A 17,410-nucleotide genomic window follows, 5' to 3' on the forward strand; every position below is an offset into this window, starting at 1 on the left:
CAGATATAGACATGAAACCCTAAGTTAGAAGGGAAGACAATAATGAACTTAACAACAACGACGATGAACTCAACCATGACGATGAGAAATGAAAACGAGAACATGCGATACAGACATGAAACCCTAAGATGAAGAAGACAATGATGAACTCGATCAAGAGGATGAGAAGTAAAAACAAGGTCGATTAACTCACCGGACGTTCCATTAGTGATCGATCGATCGAAATGAAAACGATCTGCTGATTCTTTGTCGATTCTCTCTTTGCCTTCTCGTTTCCACAGACGTTTGGCGTACAGTGAGCTCACGTGTTTGTTTTTTGTAATTTTTGGGCTCGCGTGAGGGCTCGCGTGACGTAAGGGTTTTTTTTGTAAATTCTGGACACAATGTCCTTTAAACTCTAAGAGTAAATATTTATGTCCTTATTATAGTTAAAAACCTTATAGTATGTCCTCCTACTCAATTTATCCATTACAGTATTTTATTGGCAAACGGGTGAACAGTTCCTCGTGTATTTCAACGAGGAACTGTAGCTCTTCTACTTCTTAGGCGAAATCCACGAGCCTGATAACACAGGGTTTTGGGGGATTTTCTTGGAGATGGCTCGTTATTTTAGTTTAGAAGAGAGAGTAGTGAGAGAGATGTGGATGCCCTAACAACCTCAAAATTTTCAAATTCAGATAATAACTCACCGGGGCCCACGTTGCCTCCCTCGTTTTCTCTCCGGCCGGCCGCCCTTACGTCCACGGCGACCCCTCCTTCAACGCCCCCATCGACCCCCCCTCCCTTCTCTCTCTATCTCTTTCTCTTCCCCCAGGCTTCTCTCTCTCTCTCTCTCTCTCTCTCTTCTCGGTGAACGTCATTGCCTGTTCGAAGTTAGCGTTTCAGTCATGAATCCCTCTCATGAATCCCTGTTATTGGCTATGGATTTCGGACTGGGTGAGGTTTCCTAGAGTGTTGGGGTTTCCTCTGATCGTCCGTCATGAAAAAAAACAATCGCTCTTCACGTTCTATTCTAATCTAGGGTTTCAGACTTTCAGTCATCGAACCTTCTCAATCCGGTCAACTGTACGATAAAATCTCTCAGATCTACACGCCCCACAAAAAATCTTACCGTTTTGAATTCGGACGGGGAGTTAGGGTTTTGAGAAAATTTAACCGTTTTGCCTGGGTCGAAATACTTGGGGTTCGGAGATGGTGAGGCCCTCCGAGAACTGGGAGCGGCTGGTACGGGCGACTCTGCGGAGGGAGAAGCTCCGCCACCACGGCCGCGGCCGCCACGAGAGGGAGCCTAGCGGCATCGCCGGCTCCGTGCCGCCGTCGCTCACCCGGGAGACCAACATTGACCTGATTTTGCAGGCCGCCGACGAGATTCAGTCCGAGGACCCCAATGTCGCCCGTATCCGTAAGTGAATTTCTACTCTCGGTTAACGTTCTCTCTTTGATTTGCCGTGGACTCGTCTATCCCTTTGATTTGCCGTGACCCTTACTCCAGCGATTAAAAGTAAAGTTTTGAAACAGCTTTACTTTGTTTCTCATGATTTTTGTGACCTTATCTTTGATTTTTTTTCAGTCGTTTTGCTCAAAACTCTTAATTTATCTTGTGGGAACAGACATTTATCATTAGCAAAATGAGAAGACTATCAAAGGAAGGACTGCAACGTACTGATAAGAGAGTTGGCCTAATGAATGAAATTTTGGCTGCCATGGACACCGTGAAGTATACTATACTGCCATCTTTGCTTGGATTGTTTGGATCTTATATAGAGTTAGAATGTTAGGAGTGATTATCTGATTTAATGCCAAACAATTTCTTTTTTGTTATGCGTGGGAAGAGAATTTCCAATCCAAAGTTCGTGGCGTGAGGAAGGTTGAACTCTCATGGTTTTCGAAAGCACAACTATTGTCAATGGTATGACAGAACTTGGAAACCATCTCTTGGCATTATCATTTTCAGAGACGCCACCATAACATTGCTTTCTTTACTGTCGTATCCATGTCCATTTTGTTGATGCACTATTCTGTTATTACCAGTTATTGACTTACTTTACTTAACACACTGTAGAATTTCCCAATTGTAATGCTATTTCACTATTTATCATTGAATCCTAGACTCAATAGGTGTGATGTACAAAAGATCTCCGTTGGCCCCAACCCATGGTGGATTACACTGAGTGTAAGGGGAGGGGCAAGATCCACGTGTGCAGTGGCTCTTGTGCACTTTACCTCCAAGACTGTTAAAAAATTTGCATCCCCTCAAGTACCTATTTTGTTGAAGGGAGTTGTTCATTTGAGCTTGTGTAACACTGGAAAACAAGATGGTTTCTATCATGTTTACATCTCTCAATGAATCAGAATGGTAAACGTGATTTGTTGACTATAAGCAATTCATGACATTTGTAGTTTCTTGCGAATTGGTTTTCACCTTCCTCTATTTACCATCTATACTACTTTTTCTCTTGATCCATGCCAATGTAGTAAATAAAAGGGAATGTGGTAAATTCAAATAGGATAAAGACAAAAAAAGGAGTGTGGGTATAAAAAAGAAGATTGCAAAAATCACTATCCTAGTTTCTTAGTAAATGCAGAATGTGTATGTTGGCCGTGGATTATACCGTACTCAACTCATTTTCCCCTGACTGCTTTTATCTTATATCTGAGCACGACTGGAAATAGGTGCATGCTACCATATCATGATTGCTTTATCTATGGCTTACTGATCAAGTACAGATTATAATCGACAGGTGCTTTACAGAAGTATATTTAATGGCATTAATGAGCCAGTTTCCCCCTACCTACTATTTGACATGAGGATAGTTCAGTTGTGCATGTAATACAAAATGATTTTAATCATTTTCAAAATCTCTCAATGAAACAACATTCTAAATGGCATTTTTCGACAGTAAGCAATTCATGACATTGATGGTTTCCGAGAGTGAATGTAAAACAGTATGTTGACCATGGAATATACCATACTTGCTTCATCTTTTCCCTGCAGTGTAACAATTTCATACTAAACAGCATTCCAGTTCTCATAAAGGTGATATCATTTGGGTTGTTCACGTTTCTTGGTGGGGATTTGACTCCTTCAAGGGCTTTCACATGCATGTCCCTATTCACAGTTCTACGTATGCCATTAAACATGCTTCCAAACTTAATAACACAGGTCTGTTCTCCTCACCTCTTTTACAGTTAATGCCCTTTCAGCATACAATTTAGACTTAGTTGTTTTGGATCCTTTTTTTTTTTTTGGTATAATTAGGTCAGTAGTAATTGATCGATTTCTTCTAGTGTGGTTATACGATATCATTAGGTCAGCTTGGGAGCTGAATGAGTCACTAAATGATTCAGGACTACATAAGAATGGAAAGAGAAATTGGAAGTGCTTTCAAATGTTTTATACTCACACATACTTTGATGCTCAAGGAGGCTTATATATGACTAGTAATTTTAAGCTGAAAGCTTGGCAGCCACTTACAGTGATGAATATGGAATCAAAGAGAAGATGTTTTATGTAGGACTACAACTGGAACTCAAGATAATACTACAAGATTTTTAGAAATACATGCCATTCATTGCTTCCTTTGTTAATATTTCCCCACAGTTGCCCTGAAGATAGTCTATACAAACTGATCTATCTGAAACTCGTGCAGGTTCAGGCGGAACTAATTGATTTGGAAAGGAAGGCGTTCTTGATGGAGGCAATTATGAAAGAAAGCATAGAGTTGTAGGACTTGACCAGATATCCTTACTAAATTTATATTGTTACTATCTACGTAATGTCCACTTGATTAGGAAGTTTGTGCATACTCTCTTCAGTTCTTTTGTAGATGGAGAAAAGGACATTGGCGGTTGGAGTCTGGACTTCATAAAAATATTTTGAATTATTATCCGGTGTTGGATTACATGCATATGTACCCGAACAAAATCATATGCTTCCAAACCAACGAGCATGTATAAATACTAGGATTTTCCTTTATGCGTCAAAATATATTCCAAAATATGAGTCCCGGGAATTGGAATATATAAATACTAGGATGTATTTATGTTGCTTTTGTCTGAACATGTTGAACTTTTGATTTGCAATTGTAATTCGAGGCATTTTCTCAGTTATGTTAGGGTTTTGTACCGGCCTGGATATTTCTTCCTAGTGCATTTGTAAGGGAGGATATGTACGGACCATCGAGTTTTCCTATTTGGGATAGAAAAAATCATGTGATCTAGGTCAAAGTTCTATAGCTTTACTTATAAAAGAAAAAAAAAAGGTTTATAGCTTTAACTTTTGGGGGTATGTTGTAACTTATGTGCCTAGATTTTGAAACAAAAGTTCTCCATAATTTCCCTTTCTTTCATGCGCTGTAATTTGATGTTAAATTTATAGTGGACCTCCAAACGTGAACTTTGTAATGAACTGAAGTTCTGTTTGCCTTTGATTTTTGGGACTGCGGAACCCATTTAACCTTGAACATCTTCTCATTGTTTTTCATGTTGTAGTCCAAAGTTATGTTTTGATCTCTGAACTAAATTGAAATTCGTGCACAAAAAAAGAGCAATCCTAGAATAGTGCATATTAGGTTTTAGTTCCCAGGAACAAAATTGGATTTTCTTAAACTGAATGCTGGTGAAAACATAAATTAAATTGGTCATACTATAGTGGAGGATTTCATCACATGGGTTTCTTGATTTTTAAAAGATCAGAAAACCTAGCCAAAGGAATTTTATGTTTTTGTAGTCTTTTTTGTTGTATAATAGCAATGGTTCTTTTAATAGGCCCGGTTGTTATTGCTGGATATAGTATGATTGAACATGAACCCCGTGCGTTTATAGTACTCTTTTTTTCCCTTTTCTTTTATCATGCTACAATGTGTAAGCTAGGTCTGTCATTGCCCATGAGACATTTAGTTTTTGAAATTCCAATTGAAATCCATTGATTTTGGGTCATATCTTATTGATGCATGTAACATATATGCAAAAAAAGTATCAGTTCCTCCATATCTCGTTGGGGCAGCTTTACGTTGCGCCCGGGCCGTCCCCTCTGATGATGCTTGTAACATGTTCGATATGTATTGCTTTTACTTGCTGTGGTGCTTATATCCTTATACTGCTCAGGGTATTTATGTGCTCTTCCTGTTAGATAGTTCTTGGTTGTTTTTTTAACTTCATTATCTTCGGGATGCAGGGAGAATTACGGCGGTGAGGTTGTGTGCTTCACTGCAGATGTTGGTCAAATAAGTTAAATGACTCATTGACACACTTCAAGTTCTTTTCGTCCATGTGGTGTTGAAATTATGTTTATTGAAAAAATCAGTTGAAGATGGCGTGATATTTTTAACTTTGTCTAAAACCTGAAGAACACATACCAGTCCCCATTTTCATCCACATGATAGCAATGCTAATTTTCTGTAGGGTACGATTGAATTAGAAGGTTTAGAACAGAAGGCCAAGGCAAGTGGGGCTTCTCAATTAGTCATCTAGGATTTGAAGGAGGAATTTGTGAGAGACTACATATTTCCTTGCTTGAGAGCAGGCACAGTCTATGAAAGGAAGTATTTGCTGGGGATCTCAATGGCCCGCCCTTCTATTGCAAAAAGTGAGCACAAGGAACAAGATGAAACTAAAGAGTGATAGTTTCTTCTTTTCAGTAGTAGTTTACTTTCGTAGATGCATGTCTGCATAATATGAGGTTGCCCCATTCAAAACCATTAGCAGTGTCAAAAAAGCATGAGGCAAAGTTTTCTCATTCGAAGAACAATCCCCTTTGTGGTATGGCGTTGCTTTCCATGATCTCTCAAGTTGGATTTTTATTACATTTGTTGGATATATTTTATAAGTTTTGCACTGATATGAACTCTCATATCTATTTGCAACGGCAGGCCATGGTTGATGTTGCTAGAGAAGTTGGATCTGACGCTGTTTCTCATGGATGCACCGGGAAGGAAATGATCAAGTACACCTTTTAGTGATCAATACTTATTTGTGACAGTTACCATGGCAGTTCTTTAATTAAATGACGGTTTCGTCTGCTCTATCTTGATATATGCAGGTCCGCTTTGAACTCAATGTTGTGGCTCCCTGGAGAGAATGCGAAATCAGAGGGAGAGAAGATGCTATTGAGTATGCCAAGAAACACAATGAGCCGGTCCCTGTGACGCACATGAAGCATGATTGCCCAGCTCCAAGTCACTTTCAACTCGATCTCTTTCTTGCTGCACTTTATGGGGTACACAAAGGTTTAAGCTTCTTCACTTTCTTCTTTGGTTTTCCGATTATCCTACCGTTAAATAATAAGGGGGAGGTTTTCGGTGTCCCAATTTAGGCCGATTTTTCCAATTGGGTCCCTCGCGTCTTCATGGCCGCGTTCTTGTTGCATGGGTATTCTGGTAGTTTCAATTCCACCTGTCCTTCGGTACACCTGGCGTCATCCAGTTCTCCCGTGGGAATCGTGTTGGATTCTGTTCATTGATTTCTACTGGCTTCTCCCACCTACCACTTTATTACTCCCCTTTTTACACAGTGAAACAATTACAGAGCGTTTTAGAGAGAGAGAGGGAGAGAGAGAGGAAGGACGATGAATGCGGCCACGACGGCGATGATGACGATGAAGATAACGATAACGACGACGAAAAGGGCGAAGAGGACGGCAACGAAGAAGGCACAGGACAGGTGATTTTGTTACACTAACTTCCCGCAAATTTCGACGAATTGCTTGTTCAATTTGCACAGATCTGTTATTTGCGATTTGTATATTTTCCTTGTTTTCTCTTCACTTGGATTTTTTCCGGTTGGCATGGACTCTAAAGAGTGATTTGGTCTCTGTTTTTGGTGTTCTGGATATTCTGCTCTGTTGGTGGCTTTGAAGAGATAACTCTTATGATCGACTCTCCTTTTTGATTTGTTGAGTGTTTCTGCTTCGCTTAGTTACATGATCCATTGTTTTGTAGGTTCCGTACTGCTCTACTGGGGGTTGTTGGCTAGGACGCCTTTTCTTGCTCTTCGGGTTCTTTTGTGTGAGATGTTTGGGGGTTATTGTTATGAGTTTTTAGTTCTTTGTTTGTTCGTCACGCATGTTCCATGTTCTGCTGTTATGATAGCTGAACTGGGTTGTCTGTGTGTAGTTTTTGGCCATTTAAGTCTGTCCGTTCAACTATAGGAGAGAAATATAACTCGAGAAAACACAAGTACGGAAATAATCAAGAGTAAGAAGAGATCTGTAGTATTTTGTGTTAGACTTAGACCATCCAGCTGGAGGGATCTTAATCTTTGGATGCGCTTAAATACTAATTTTTGGTCTTTATTGATAGAGATTAGGGGCATCTTTTGAAGCTTAAAGCTAATAAATTTTCTTCCTGTCGTGTGTTGTCCACCGGTCCATCTTTGACAATCTGTTGAGGAGCACACTAATTTTTCTATACATAATTAGAAAATGGGATCTGAGAATGGCTATGGACATGAGTGGAAGCTTCATAGGTCTATCTTTGGTTGGTTTCCTATGCCTTGTCTATTTTGGTTCTATTTTTGTTTGGTGTTTAAATTGCTTCTGTGTGATTTGTAATACTGTTAATGCCTTGTTATTTACGCTTCAATTGGAGTCGAAACATATTTGACTTTCATTTGCGATGTGCTTTGGTTAGATTGTGATAGCCACTCAATCCTGTGGTGAAAAATAGTTCCTGTGCAATCTGGTTTACTAAACATATTGGGTATTGTTTTGCTCAAGCTTGGTTTTCATGGACAGATTGCATGTTTGGCTATTTGGATGTATGGTTTATGTTGTAGGCTTGTGTGAGCACACAGTAAGAATTTCCTTCCCTTGTAAGTTTATTCTATTGATGCAGAAATTATTGAAATTTTATGACGTTAATTCTGCATTTTCTTGACACAGTGCCAGTGTTGTTCGTGTTCCATTTAGCCGCTGGATTCATGCCAACCATGATAGTCCCCCACATGGAGGGTTTTATTACCTTGTCCCTATTCAAGGTCGAAGGGTAATTGCAACTGTGGCAGACCATCGTGCCACTGGTGACTTGGAATATAAAGCTTATAACAACTTTGAAAATGATTATAAAGATATACTAGACCTTGGTGATAATTTGAGATGGTCTTCAACAAGTGATTTGATTATGTGGTTAGAAGCTCTTGTGCACAATTCGTCAATGCTGTAATACTATAGGTTAATGTTATCATTCTTGTAATTTATACAAATCATACTTTACCTGTCTTCTTGCTAATTGAAGTCATACAACTATTGCTCAGTGTTCTAAAACAAGGAATTAATCGGTGATTAATCACCGATTAATTGTTGGCGGGGCCTATCCGATTAGGTCCGACGAACGATTAATCGCTGATTACTAATTAATATGCATCGATTAATTGCCGATTAATCCGATAAATCGCTCGAAGGCGGCAGACCGCCCAACTAGCGCCTAGCGACTTTTAAAACATTTCTATTGCTATAAATGATACTTTGCTTTTTGTTTACTGTCCATTTTAATATGTCTATTAGCTTCCAAATTTATACGTGTTGGCTGATGCTGGTATCTTAGGAATTCTGGACTAAATCAATGGAAAAACTGGTTAAGAGGTCGGTATCAATACGATTTATCTAAGAGTGAGGGGTCTAGACTCTAGATTAAGAGCACAAAATGTGGGAGAAACAATGATGGCAATTGAGGTTGGTAATGTAACAGTTTAAGTGCTGCAGGCTTATTAGATTTACAAAGAAGAATGAATGAGAACATTTTTCCCCTCTTATCTTTTTTCCTTTGCACTTCACTCATCTTTTGGACGCTCAAAATCTTTTCTGAAAGTTCTAAGGGAAGCTATGGATTAGTATGATTGTGTGGGCACTTTTTTACGCTGGCACTTCCAGAGTTGCAATTCTCTTTTCATTTGAATATTTGAATTAAAATCCTTATCCCTTAGTTTATGTTGTCTGCCTTACAGTCAAGTCAGCAATGCGGTGATTTTTCTTGTTCAGATTGGTTGTTCTGTGAAGCTATCCAGGTGATGCTGGGACACTTGTGGAATCCTATATTTCTGAAAAGATAATGCAACACAAGGAGCAAATTGCAACACTTAGAAAACGCGACGAAAGGTAAGTGGTTGATGGAAGTTTCGGCTGCATGGCTTTCAGTTGACTTTAATCTAATTGGTTGAAATTGAAGCTTCTGAATGTGTTCATGGACCAGATACAAAGACTATTTTTGGCAGATAAAATTTTAGCGTTCCTAAGGGCATGCTGTGAGCTTTCTTGTTACAAGGTATTCATCTCTACTCTCTTGTTGGTTCTCCTATAACTGTCTCAACTCTGAAGTATATCCCTATAACATAGATAAGGTCTTACTCTCAAAATTGTGAGCTCTTACTTTTTTATCTCTTCATAATAATGGGAAATGGAAAAGGACCCAAAATCACATTGTACTCTTACAATATTGATTCTTGAAGTAAATATTCTGAGAATAGGCCAGCTAAGAAATGCTTAATAGGAGCTTCTGCTTCCTAACACTGTATTTATGGCCGAATAAGCTTATGTACTCTCAAACTTTTTCCCCCTTCCTGTCTATTTTCCTCAGAGCCTCTGTCGTTTGTGTTTCATGTTGGCTTTTGCCGCTGTCGTGCTGGCGAACCTAGGTTCGTAGGATGTGGGGGTTTCGTGATTTCTTGCATTTTAACTATGCCAGTTGTAGATTAGAAAGTGTTAGTTCTGATTCATTGGCTTTGGTTTTACCTATTGAGGAGTCATGGTGGACTTGAAGCAATCCATGGATTCTAAGGCCTTTGCTTCTCTGCTTAGAGTTTCAATAGCACTGTGGATTCAGAAGGTTTCATTGTCCTTAACCTTTTTCTCCTTTTTTTACAAGAACATTCTATTATTTCATGCTAGAAGATCAGCAGTTGAATTAAAACTGTATTTGTTTCCTGTCTGCTGATTTTCTTAAAACGAAATAGAAAACAAGAAACAAAAGTAATTCTGAGTAGGCCTTCTAGCTCTAACCATATGCTGATTCCTATCAAGTTCGAAATGGATTGCTGAAACTTTTGATACTCTTCTTGCAAATGCGTCGCATCAAGTTGGTATTGGTGCTTTTGTTATGAATGACATGGGGGAGGTACTACAGAGATGCATATATTCATGATCCCTTTTTCATATATCTTAGACAAGAAATCAGTAAATAAGTTCACCCTCTGAATTTTCTATTTTTTGGGTTTGTTAGGTTCTGGTAGTCCAGGAAAATAGTGGCAAATTCAGACACAGGTGTGTGGAAATTTCCTACTGGTGTCGTCAATGAGGTGAGTCCTTGCTTAATTTTCAGTATAAAATGAAAAAGCACTGCTTATATCATTGTCACTGAACTGCAGTCGAAACTGATATAAATGGCCATTGTTCAAGTTTTCAGCTAAGGAATATATGTAGAGATTAAAGCAAAAATATTAATTGGTATACCTGTGATTTTGTGATTTTGTTTCATTTTTGGGAAGATAGAGAGCCTTTTTCGGCCCCATTTTTTAGGTCTTGTGATTGAAACAGTGTACTTGCATATAAGAACAAGCTGTGGGAAGAAATTGTAGAAACAGTTTTTTGATTAATGCAAGTTGAAGTGGGAAGATAAACTATTTATAATGGACTTTTCAGTTAGGTTTGCAAACTTCTGCAACTTGAATCCATATGGGTTCAAGCCATGAGTACTAAAAGTGCAAGGATTGCTCTTATTTGTCAGTCCATTCGCTTGCTCAAACAATATGAACTTGTAATAAGTTCAGAAGCCACTGACATCAAACAGTCTGGGTCAGGGACAATTGCTAATATTTGTTGTGCATATAACACTATCTTTTACATTTTAATATGTTAGATTCGTTTCTAAGACTACTCTGTGATCTGTCATCACTAAATAGGCACGCTGTTATGACAAGAGAAAATATTGATGTCCCAAAACCCCATTGCTTGAAGAAGCATTCTTATCAGTATTCCCAGAATGCCTTGTTGAGCCAAAAGTGCTATTATACGATGCATACTCTGAAGAAGAAATTCTTTCTTGCCTCCCTGATTTTGTGTTGGACTGCATTGATAAAATAGACATGAAGATAGAACACTGTATCTGTTCGCAGTACGTGTTCTCATCCTTGAGTGCTTACTGAAAATGAGTACTTCGCTCAACCTTTTTTACTGTTTCAGTTGTGCTCAGAAGTTTAGGGTTGTAATTGGTTGTTCAAGTGAGATGTGTGTGTATACTTTCTTGCTTGCATTCATGCAAGTGTGTGATAAACGCATGTATCGTTGTTTCCAAATTGCCATGTTTACTTACTTGAGCAAAAGAGCATAATAGCATTAATGGACAGAGTTTCAAAAATTATTGCACTTGCATGTCTTTCCTTGTAATTTGTACCTTACATGATGCATTTTGAGAATTTATGAGTTGGAACTTATGAATGATTAGCTTTCAGCAGAAAAATATTTTATGCTACCTGCAAGTTGTCTTATCATGAGTTCTGATACCTTATGAATATGATACAAGTTTTACTTTTCGATTTATGATTTCTTGATTCCTAATGTGTAATAGGTGGCACTTCTTGAAGCATGTGTGCGTAGGGGCTTGAAAGTTCTGTCTGTAATGGGAGTTGGCGCGAGAACTGACCCTACAAAAATCCGTGTGGCTGATTTGAGAGAGTCAACAAATGACCCACTATCTCGAGCCGTAACTGCCATCAACTTTGCTACAAATAACTACCTCCTCCATTTGTAAATAGTTTATGCAATACATAATGTTTATGTATTGCACAAACTATTTACAGATGGAGGAGGTACTTCTACAGAAACTCCTCTGATTAAGGAAAACAAGAGCGACATTACTGGAACAAGTTAAGATGTGCCCAAATCCAATCAGTTCGACCAGCTTTTGAACCGCCTGCATCCTGGCATGGAAAAACTTCTGTTCTTTATAACTTCTAGACCAAATCTTTTGCTGTCCATATTCTGCAACCTATGAACTCCAAAACTGTATTTCCCTACTTTTGTTTTTGCAGGTTTTACATACCCTGCTGATTTTTTATCATTCTAACTCTTCAATACCGTTATATATCTGTTTGTATGTAGCGCTCATATCTTAGGTTCGTTAGAATTTGTTTCTTCTAAGGGCATGGGCAAGAGAGGATTCAGAAAATGTGGATCCTATTACAATGTTGTTAGAATAAGAGTTTAGACTCTGTCCCACATTGGTTGGTTACGTTATGTAATTAGCTCTCACGTAATATAAATAAAGCTCTCATGTGTTAGGGTTGGTTAACACACCCAAAACACTTCTCTCTCATTCTCTAAATAACATGGTATCAGAGCACAATCCTAACCCACCATAGATTCTAACCCTAGCCCAGAAATCGTTTATTGTAGCCGTCATGAACAGTGTCACGATCTGTGAACAGTAATCAGGAAACCCTAGCCACCATATCTCAGTCAAAAACTCAGATCCAGACATAACCCAGCCACTGTGGCCCTCGCCAGCCACCGGCGCACCTCCGGCGACCCTCGCCTGACTCCGGCGAACCTCGCCTGAACATCTATGACTCTCGCCTGAACCCCAGACCCTTTACCTATTTACCGACAGCCCTCAAAACTTAGACCCAACCATAACCCAGCAACCGTGACTCTCGACAGCCTCCGGCGCACCTCCGGCGACCCTCGCCTGAACCCCTATGACCCTCGCTTGACTCCACGTTTCTTACCCAGCCTTGTTTCACCCTCATCCGTGGCCCAACAGTCTTGTAATTTGGTTCGTTGATGCTTGTAAGTGATGCATCTGTCTCCGACGTTCCTTGTTTCAGGTTGTTCCATTGACAATCTCTCTGTTGGTGATATACAGTGACTTTTTTTTGGCTTACGAGGTAATGGGTATTTGTTGATGATAAGTAGTCCTGTTGTTAAAGCTTTGGTCAGTGGATTTTGATGTTGGATTTCCTATTGGTTGATGTGTAGTTGGTGGTGGTGGTTTACTCGGTTAAAATAGTTTATTCATATTAGTTGTTATCTCTCTATCGTTCAGTATAATGTCTGAAAAGAAGTCTGAGTCTGCTTCTAATTTTGTTGGTACTGATCGTTTGGCTAGCTCTTCTCGGTTTCGTGAGAGGTTGTCCATTACCTCCACCCCTTTGAATGGTAAGAATTATGCTGTTTGGGCTAGAGCTGTCGAGGTTTATTATGTGGGTCAGAAACTTTATCATTATTTGACAGATGATTCACCCACCGCGACTGTTACCACATATGAGACATGGGTATCTGAGGATGCTAATATTCGGTCTGATTTATGGAATAATATGGAAGAACATATTGCTAGCACGCTGGTTTTCTTACCTACGGCTAAACAAGTATGGACACAGGCTCAGGAGATGTATTCTGGTGTTAACAATCTCCGTCGCACATATGATCTTCATCAGTCATTCTTTTCTATCTCACAGGGGGACTTATCTTTGGAGTCTTATTATGCGAAGTTCCGTGGTATCTGTGAGGAGCTTAATATATGTGAGCCGATTTCCTCAGATGTTCAGGTCATGCGGCGCCAGCGTGAGCGTATGCAGGTTGCTCGGTTTATATCTGGTACATCATCCACTTATGGTCCTGTTCGTAATCATCTATTGGGGTCTCGTGATCTACCTTCTCTTGGCGAGGTCTTTAGTCGCATTCGACAGTCTTCTGTATCTGTGTCTGCGCCACCTCCTGATCGTTCAGCATTGGCTTCCATTGTTTTTAATGTTTCTAGTACTTCATCTAGCCGCGGTCGCGGTCGTGATTCTGGGTTTAATGGTCGTGATCGCAACTCTGGGTTTAGTGGACGTGGCTTTGACCGTGGTTTTGGTGGGCGTGATTTTGGTGTGGTTGCTCGTGGTTCTGGTATTGGTGGTTTTGGTCGTGGTTTTGGTGGTCGTATGTCAGGGGGAAGTGGTCGTGGTCGTGGCCGTGATTCCCGATTGTGTACTTATTGTGGGGGGACCAATCATACCGTGGCGACTTGCTATGATCTCCATGGGTTTCCTCAGGCTCATCAGGCTGCTATTTTTGAGGATGTTGAGCCGCCTCCTCACCTTGCTGACCCTGTGGTGACTATTTCTTCAGAAGAGTATCAGCGCCTAATGTCAAATCAGGCTTCATCCTCTACTGCTACACTCGCTCAGACCGGTTCCTCCGTTGCTTATGTTGCCTCTTCTCATTCTTCCACTCATTGGGTTATCGATTCTGGTGCTTCTGATCATATGACTGGTACATCTACTATCTTTTCTAGTCGTCGATCTGTTGGTACACAATCTCGTGTTACCTTAGCTGATGGTTCAACTTCTGAAATTACTGGTTTGGGTTCCGTTTCTATTACTCAATCTCTTACTTTGGACTCTATCTTCCATATTCCTAGTTTTCCATTTAATCTTATGTTTGTTAGTAAACTTACGAAATCTTTAAACTGCTCCATCACTTTTTCTTCTCATGGTTGTGTGTTTCAGGATCTAAAGACGGGGAGGAAGATTGGTGGGGGTACTGAACGTGGCGGCCTATATTACTTTACCAATGACATTTATCCTGCGTCTGTTGCTCTTCAGTCATCCGTTTCTCCCTATCAATAGCATTGTCGTCTGGGTCATCCCTCTCTTCAAAACCTGAAGCGTCTGGTGCCATCATGTAGTAGTATTAAGGACTTGCAATGTGAAGTCTGTGAGTTTAGTAAACACCGTCGCGTGTCTTTTTATTCTAGGGTTGAGCGTCGTGCGTCGCGTCCTTTCCAGTTAGTACATTCAGATATTTGGGGTCCTATTCATGTTCCCACTTTAGCTGGTTTTCAGTATTATGTTATTTTTGTCGATGATTTCTCTTGTATTACATATCTTTATCTTATGAAAACGCGATCAGAGTTGTCTTTTGTCTTTAAGTCCTTTTATGCAGAAATAAAAACTCAGTTTGATACTTGCATTCGTATTTTTCGTTCTGATAATGCACGTGAATATTTTCATAATGCTCTTTCTCGCTTTTTTGATGATCATGGGATAATTCACCAGTCTTCTTGCGCTCGGACTCCACAACAAAATGGGGTTGCCGAACGCAAGATCCGACACTTATCTGAAGTTATGCGTGCCATGTTAATCCAAATGCAGGTCCCTAAGTCTTACTGGAGTGATTTTGTTCTTACAGCTTGTTACTTGATTAACCGTATGCCCTCCACTATTCTTGGTGGTCAGATACCTCATAAGGTTTTATTTTCTGATTGTCCTCTCCACTCATTACCTCCTCGGGTATTCAGGTGTACGTGCTATGTTCATGCACTAGATCCTGACCGTGACAAACTTAATCCCCGCTCGATCCGGTGTGTCTTTCTTGGTTATTCACGCACCCAAAAAGGGTATAAGTGTTACTCACCCTCTTTTCGTCGTCACTTTGTGTGTGCTGATGTCACCTTTAATGAGTCATTGCCTTTTTTTTCGGGGACTCCTGAGTCTGAGTATGTCCTTTCTGAGTCTGAGTATGTTATTCCTATAGATGTTCCTCCTGTTCCTGTGCCACCATTGCAGGTATATGTTCGTCAACGGAAAAGATTAACCGCCCCACTAGTGCCTGCCGCCGCGCCTCCTTCGTCCCAAGATCCCGCTTCACCACCACCACCACCACTCCCTCCGTCACCTGGTCTTCCTATAGCTCCTCGCAAAGGTATTCAGTCCTGCACTACTCATCCTATTACTCAGTCTGTTTCTTATAATCAGCTGTCTCCGTCACTTCATGCTTTTACTCTTTCTGTTTCGTCGGTTTTTGTTCCTAACACTGTTCAGGAGGCCTTATCTGTTTCTGAGTGGCGGACAGCTATGGAAGCTGAGATGTCTGCTCTCCATGACAATGGCACTTGGGAGTTGGTTTCTCTTCCGCCAGGAAAGTCTACCGTTGGATGTCGGTGGGTGTTTACCGTCAAGTGTAATCCGGATGGCACCGTAGAACGGTACAAGGCCCGTCTTGTGGCCAAAGGCTATACCCAGACGTATGGCGTTGATTATGCAGAGACTTTCTCTTCGGTGGCAAAGATTAACTCTATTCGCATACTTATTTCTCTGGTCGCCAATCTTGGTTGGCCCTTGTTTCAGTTGGACGTCAAGAATGCATTTCTCCACGGTGATCTACTCGAGGAGGTGTATATGGAGCAACCTCCAGGGTTTGTTGCTCAGGGGGAGCGTTCTCAGGTGTGTCGCCTTCGCAAAGCTCTCTATGGTCTTAAGCAGTCATCTCGAGCTTGGTTTGGCAGGTTTAGTGATGCTGTATTACAGTTTGGTATGTGTCGCTCCCATTCTGATCATTCTGTCTTCTCTATTAAGTCAGATGGGGGAAAGTAGTGTCGATTGTGTATGTGGATGATATCATTATTACTGGGGATGATCAGAAAGGTATTGATGAGTTAAAACAGTTTTTACAGCGTCAGTTTCACACCAAAGATTTGGGTAAGCTTCGATATTTCTTGGGTATTGAGGTAGCAAGATCCAAGGAAGGGATCAGCTTGTCTCAAAGAAAGTATACACTAGATATTCTAGAGGAGACTGGTTTATTGGGAGCAAAGCCTGTAGAGACTCCTATGGACCCAAACGTCAAATTGTGTGTTGATCAGGGGGAGATATTTTCTCATCCAGACCGTTATCGTCGCTTGGTAGGCAAGCTGAATTATCTCACCAATACACGTCCTGATATCTCATTTGCTGTCAGTATGGTGAGTCAGTTCATGTCAGCCCCTCGTCTTCCACATTGGGAAGCTTGTCTTCGTATTGTGAAGTATCTCAAGGCTCATCCTGGACGTGGCCTCTTTTATCATTCAAATGGTCATTTGCGTGTTGAGTCCTTTACCGATGCTGATTGGGCGGGATCACCATCTGATAGACGGTCCACAACTGGATACTGTACTTTTGTTGGTGGAAATTTAGTTACCTGGAAGAGCAAGAAGCAAACTGTGGTTGCTCGGTCCAGTGCGGAAGCAGAGTATCGTGCTATGGCTCATACTACATGCGAGGTTGTATGGTTGAAAGCTTTGCTCAAGGAGTTGGGGTTTGGCGTACAGTTACCTATTCCTATGTATTGTGATAATCAGGCAGCAATACATATCACTTCGAATCCAGTATTTCATGAGAGAACCAAACATATTGAAGTAGATTGTCATATTGTTCGAGAGAAGATTGATAGTGGCGTGTTGGTTACCCCTTTCGTGTCTACAGGAGCTCAGTTGGCAGATATCTTCACCAAACCGTTATTTAAACCACGTTTAAAGTTATTATGTAACAAGCTGGGATTTTGTGATATATATTTTCCAGCTTGAGGGGGAGTGTTAGAATAAGAGTTTAGACTCAGTCCCACATTGGTTGGTTACGTTATGTAAATAGCTCTCACGTAATATAAATAAAGCTCTCATGTGTT

General features: G+C 40.4%; 2 protein-coding genes across 2 annotated transcripts; both read left to right on the forward strand.

The window, feature by feature from the left end:
• The first annotated feature begins 474 nt into the window (after nucleotides 1-474).
• LOC131299215 (callose synthase 10-like) lies at nucleotides 475-1,874 on the forward strand. Its single transcript, XM_058324833.1, has 2 exons — nucleotides 475-1,402; nucleotides 1,571-1,874. The coding sequence occupies exons 1-2, from the start codon at nucleotides 1,192-1,194 to the stop codon at nucleotides 1,630-1,632; spliced, it is 273 nt and encodes a 90-aa protein (XP_058180816.1). The 5' UTR covers nucleotides 475-1,191; the 3' UTR covers nucleotides 1,633-1,874.
• Nucleotides 1,875-13,263: 11,389 nt separating this feature from the next.
• Nucleotides 13,264-14,891, forward strand: LOC131299213 (uncharacterized). The gene is made up of 2 exons (XM_058324831.1): nucleotides 13,264-14,242; nucleotides 14,479-14,891. Exons 1-2 carry the CDS (start codon nucleotides 13,303-13,305, stop codon nucleotides 14,514-14,516), a joined length of 978 nt encoding a protein of 325 aa, XP_058180814.1. The 5' UTR covers nucleotides 13,264-13,302; the 3' UTR covers nucleotides 14,517-14,891.
• The last annotated feature ends 2,519 nt before the right edge of the window (nucleotides 14,892-17,410 follow it).

This window comes from Rhododendron vialii, chromosome 8a, assembly GCF_030253575.1.
Source record: "Rhododendron vialii isolate Sample 1 chromosome 8a, ASM3025357v1".
Classification (NCBI taxonomy): Eukaryota; Viridiplantae; Streptophyta; class Magnoliopsida; order Ericales; family Ericaceae; genus Rhododendron; species Rhododendron vialii.